Genomic DNA, 3,865 nt, shown 5'->3' with positions numbered 1-3,865 from the left:
TTAAAAACAGATGCTGCCAGCTGCAGTGACGTGAATGTGAAAAATCACCAAAATTCGTAGGAATGGAATTAAATAGTGAATAAGCTATGTAAATGAACCTTGATGAGTCTATTTTCATATGGAAGAAACTAAATGGTCATAGGAGTTACATGTTAAGAGATATTAAAGCTATTGTGAGACAGGGCCAGAACGGTTTCTGGGTTCCCTGTTGCAACTTTAAAAATTTACTATAAATTATCCAAAAATAATTAGGAGACATACCTTATATGTACAGATTCCATTTTGAGTCTAGTTTCATTAGAAACAAACGGCACCAGCATTAAATCCCTGTACAGAGAGATATTAAAGTTATACCGCGCGAAGGTCAGAGCAGTCGATCCCTGTAACATGGGTGACTTTAACCAATAAACTGTACCAATTGGCCCAACCAAAAATTCTAGAAATAAATCCATGGATGGATATATGAGTCTAAATTCAGGGAAAATTTACAAAACCAGTTTCCGAATTTTGAAACTCGATATATGATTTTTAAGGCGACAGTGACGCAGTTTTCCAGCCTGACTGGAAATGTCAAATGGATGGGCAAAACAAGTGAACTTGGCTTGTTAACCCCTCGTGTCCGACACCGGCGATGGTCTCGGGTTCGGGGTGTTACAGGTTCTATACTCTAGAAAAGTTCTGGAGGAGAAGTCCCTCTCTAAGTCATACGTAGGGTGTTTATATAGGCTTTGGATTGGCTTTCTTCCTCCCTAAGTATCCTTTTCTGTGTAAAATACAACTCCTTGAAAAACGGATACACCCGTGTGCCACGGCCATGTGACATGATTGCCAGGCCGTGTTCGATCTGTTAAATTACACACGGCCGTGTGGGTCAATGATCAGGCCGTGTTAATCGTGAAAGCCTTGGTCGACACCCTCGAAAGATACGGGCATGTGAGCTTTCCGTGTGGCAAGGCGTAGGCCGTGTTTTCTTCTCGATTTGGTCTATTTTTTCTATTTTTTGCTCATTTTTGGCTCCTTTTGACTCTTGGTGCTCTCCTGAGTACAAAACATGAAATACCCAGATTAAGAGCACCAAAATCCACAAATCTAGTAATAAACATCCATTAATATGCTAAGTATTTGGGGTAAAAATATGTATAATTTGGTGTTTATCATATATCGCCCCTTACCAAATGGCACCGAATGAGCTAGCGGAACTGAAGACTGAAATTCAAGAGTTGTTGGATCGAGGGCTTATTTATCCCAGTATGTCTCCGTGGGGAGCACCTGTTCTATTTGTAAAGAAGAAAGACGGTACAATGAGGATGTGTATCGACTACCGTCAATTGAACAAGTTGACGATTAAGAATAAGTACCCACTTCCGAGGATTGATGACCTATTCGATCAGTTTAGAGGGGCTTCAGTGTTTTCTAAAATTGATCTGCGGTCAGGTTATTATCAGTTAAGGGTAAAGGAGGCTGATGTGCATAAGACAACATTTAGGATTCATTATGGGCATTACGAGTTTCTAGTCATGCCTTTTGGATTGACTAATGCACCAATAGCATTCATGGACTTGATGAACCGTGTGTTTCAGTCCTACTTGGATCGATTTGTGGTGGTGTTCATCGACTACATTTTGAAGTATTCTAAGTCTGAGGCCAAGCACGACGAGCATTTAAGAGTAGTTCTGCCAATCCTTCGTAAGAAATAGTTATATCTGAAGTTCAGTAAGTGTGAGTTCTGGCTTCGAGAAGTGACATTTCTGGGTCATGTAGTTTCTGTGAAGGGGATTCAAGTGGATCCTCGTAAGATTGAGGCAGTATTGGATTGGAAACAGTCGAAGAGTGTGTCAAAAATCTGTAATTTTCTGGGACTGATAAGGTATTACCGACATTTTGTAGAGGGGTTCTCGTTGATCGTAGTGCAGTTGACTAAGTTGTTGCATAAAGGAGTTTCTTTCATTTGGACTGACACGCAGCAGGAGAGCTTCGTGAAGCTCAAGACAGTTTTAACTCTGGCTCCAGTTCTGATACAGCCTGAGCCTGGTAGGGACTTCATGGTCTACAATGATGAGTCACGTGTGGGTTTGGGTTGCGCCTTGATGCAAGACAATAAGGTAGTTGCTTATGCGTCTCGATAGCTTAAGACTAACAAGGCTAATTATCCGACGCATGATTTGGAGTTGGCTACAGTAGTCTTTACATTGAAGATTTGGAGGTATCATCTGTATGGAGAGAAGTGTACCATCTACACTGATCACAAGAGCCTCAAATATCTCCTCAATCAGAAGGAGTTAAAGCTTAGGCAACATTGATGGGTTGAGCTGCTCAAGAACTATGACTGCAGTATTTAGTATCACCCTGGAAAGGCCAATGTGGTGGTCGATGCACTAAGCCATAGGGTTGTGACCAATCTGAGAGAAATGTTCGCTCGATTAAGTCTTTATGACAAAAGAAGTCTTCTGGTAGAGCTACAAGTGAAGCCGACATGGATTGAACAGATTAGAGCTAAGCACTTAGATGATAAGACTCTTGAGATGCGATTTCGTCAGGTTGAGACTGGGACTACTACAGATTTTGGGCTAAATAATGATAGGGTATTGTGCTTCCGAGATAGGATTTGTTTACCTAATAATGAGGATTTGAGGCTGTCAATTTTGAGGGAAGCACATCGTAGTCCTTACGCTATGCATCCTGGTGGAAATAAGATGTATAAAGATCTTTGAAAGTTGTATTGGTGGCCAGGGTTGAAACGTGAGGTTACCGACTTTGTTGCTTGCTGTTTGACATGTCAGTAGGTTAAGACTGAGCATCAGTTACTGTTGGGTTTGCTACAGCCAGTTAAAAATACCGATGTGGAAATGGGAGTGGGTAATGAAGGACTTTGTTAGTGGGTTGCCCCTAACACCCACTAAGAAGGACTCTGTTTGGTTCATTGTAGACCAATTAACCAAGACCTCACATTTCATTCCTGTTAGGACAGACTTCTTTCTACAGAAGTTGGTCAAGCTATACATTTTTGAGACAATGAGGCTGCATGGGGTACCTGTCTCGATCATTTCTGATAGGGATCCTCATTTTATGTCTCGGTTCTGGGGAAAGCTTCATGAGGCTTTGGGTTCGAGGCTAGACTTCAATACTGCTTTCCATCCTCAGACAGACGGTCAGTTAGAGAGTGTGATCCAGATACTAGAAGACATGTTGAGGGGCTGCATTATCGATTTTCGAGACAGTTGGTAGGAGTACTTGCCTCTAACAGAGTTCACTTACAACAACAGTTATCAGTCTAGTATACAAATGGCACCATACGAGGCACTTTATGGTCGTAAATGTCGTACACCTTTGTGCTGGACTGAGTTGGGTGAGCGACGTGTTCTGGGTCCAAAATTAGTATCAGAAACTGAGGATAAAGTCCATTTGATTCGATAACGTCTGAAAGCGACTTCTGATAGAAAAAAGTACTATGTTGATCTAAAGAGGAAGGACATCAAGTATTCTGTGGGGGACATGATTTTCCTTAGGGTCTTGCCATGGAAAAAGGTTCTGAGGTTCGGTCGCAAAGGTAAGCTGAGCCCTCGGTTTATTGGGTCGTATTGGATTCTGAAGCGAGTAGGGCCAGTCACATATCAATTAGAGCTACCTTCAGAGTTAGACTACATACATGATGTGTTTCATGTCTCGATGTTGAGATGCTACTGCTCTGGTCCTACACACGTTGTGCCCGTAGAGGGGATTGAGATTAGATAGGATCTGACGTTCGAGGAGGAGCCTGTTCAGATTCTAGATCATGACGTTAAAGTCATACGTAGGAAGTCTATTCCATTAGTGAAGGCACTATGGCAGAATCATAGCACTGAGGAGCTACTTAGGAGCTAGAGGA

General features: G+C 42.0%; 1 protein-coding gene across 1 annotated transcript; it reads left to right on the top strand.

The window, feature by feature from the left end:
* The first annotated feature begins 1,175 nt into the window (after nucleotides 1-1,175).
* LOC108478480 (uncharacterized) lies at nucleotides 1,176-2,711 on the top strand. The gene is made up of 3 exons (XM_017780943.1): nucleotides 1,176-1,248; nucleotides 1,762-2,102; nucleotides 2,340-2,711. The coding sequence occupies exons 1-3, from the start codon at nucleotides 1,176-1,178 to the stop codon at nucleotides 2,709-2,711; spliced, it is 786 nt and encodes a 261-aa protein (XP_017636432.1).
* The last annotated feature ends 1,154 nt before the right edge of the window (nucleotides 2,712-3,865 follow it).

Source organism: Gossypium arboreum, chromosome 3 (genome assembly GCF_025698485.1).
Source record: "Gossypium arboreum isolate Shixiya-1 chromosome 3, ASM2569848v2, whole genome shotgun sequence".
Lineage (NCBI taxonomy): Eukaryota > Viridiplantae > Streptophyta > Magnoliopsida > Malvales > Malvaceae > Gossypium > Gossypium arboreum.
Note: the sequence above shows the minus strand (reverse complement) of the source record. Positions and strands in the feature narration are given on the sequence as shown.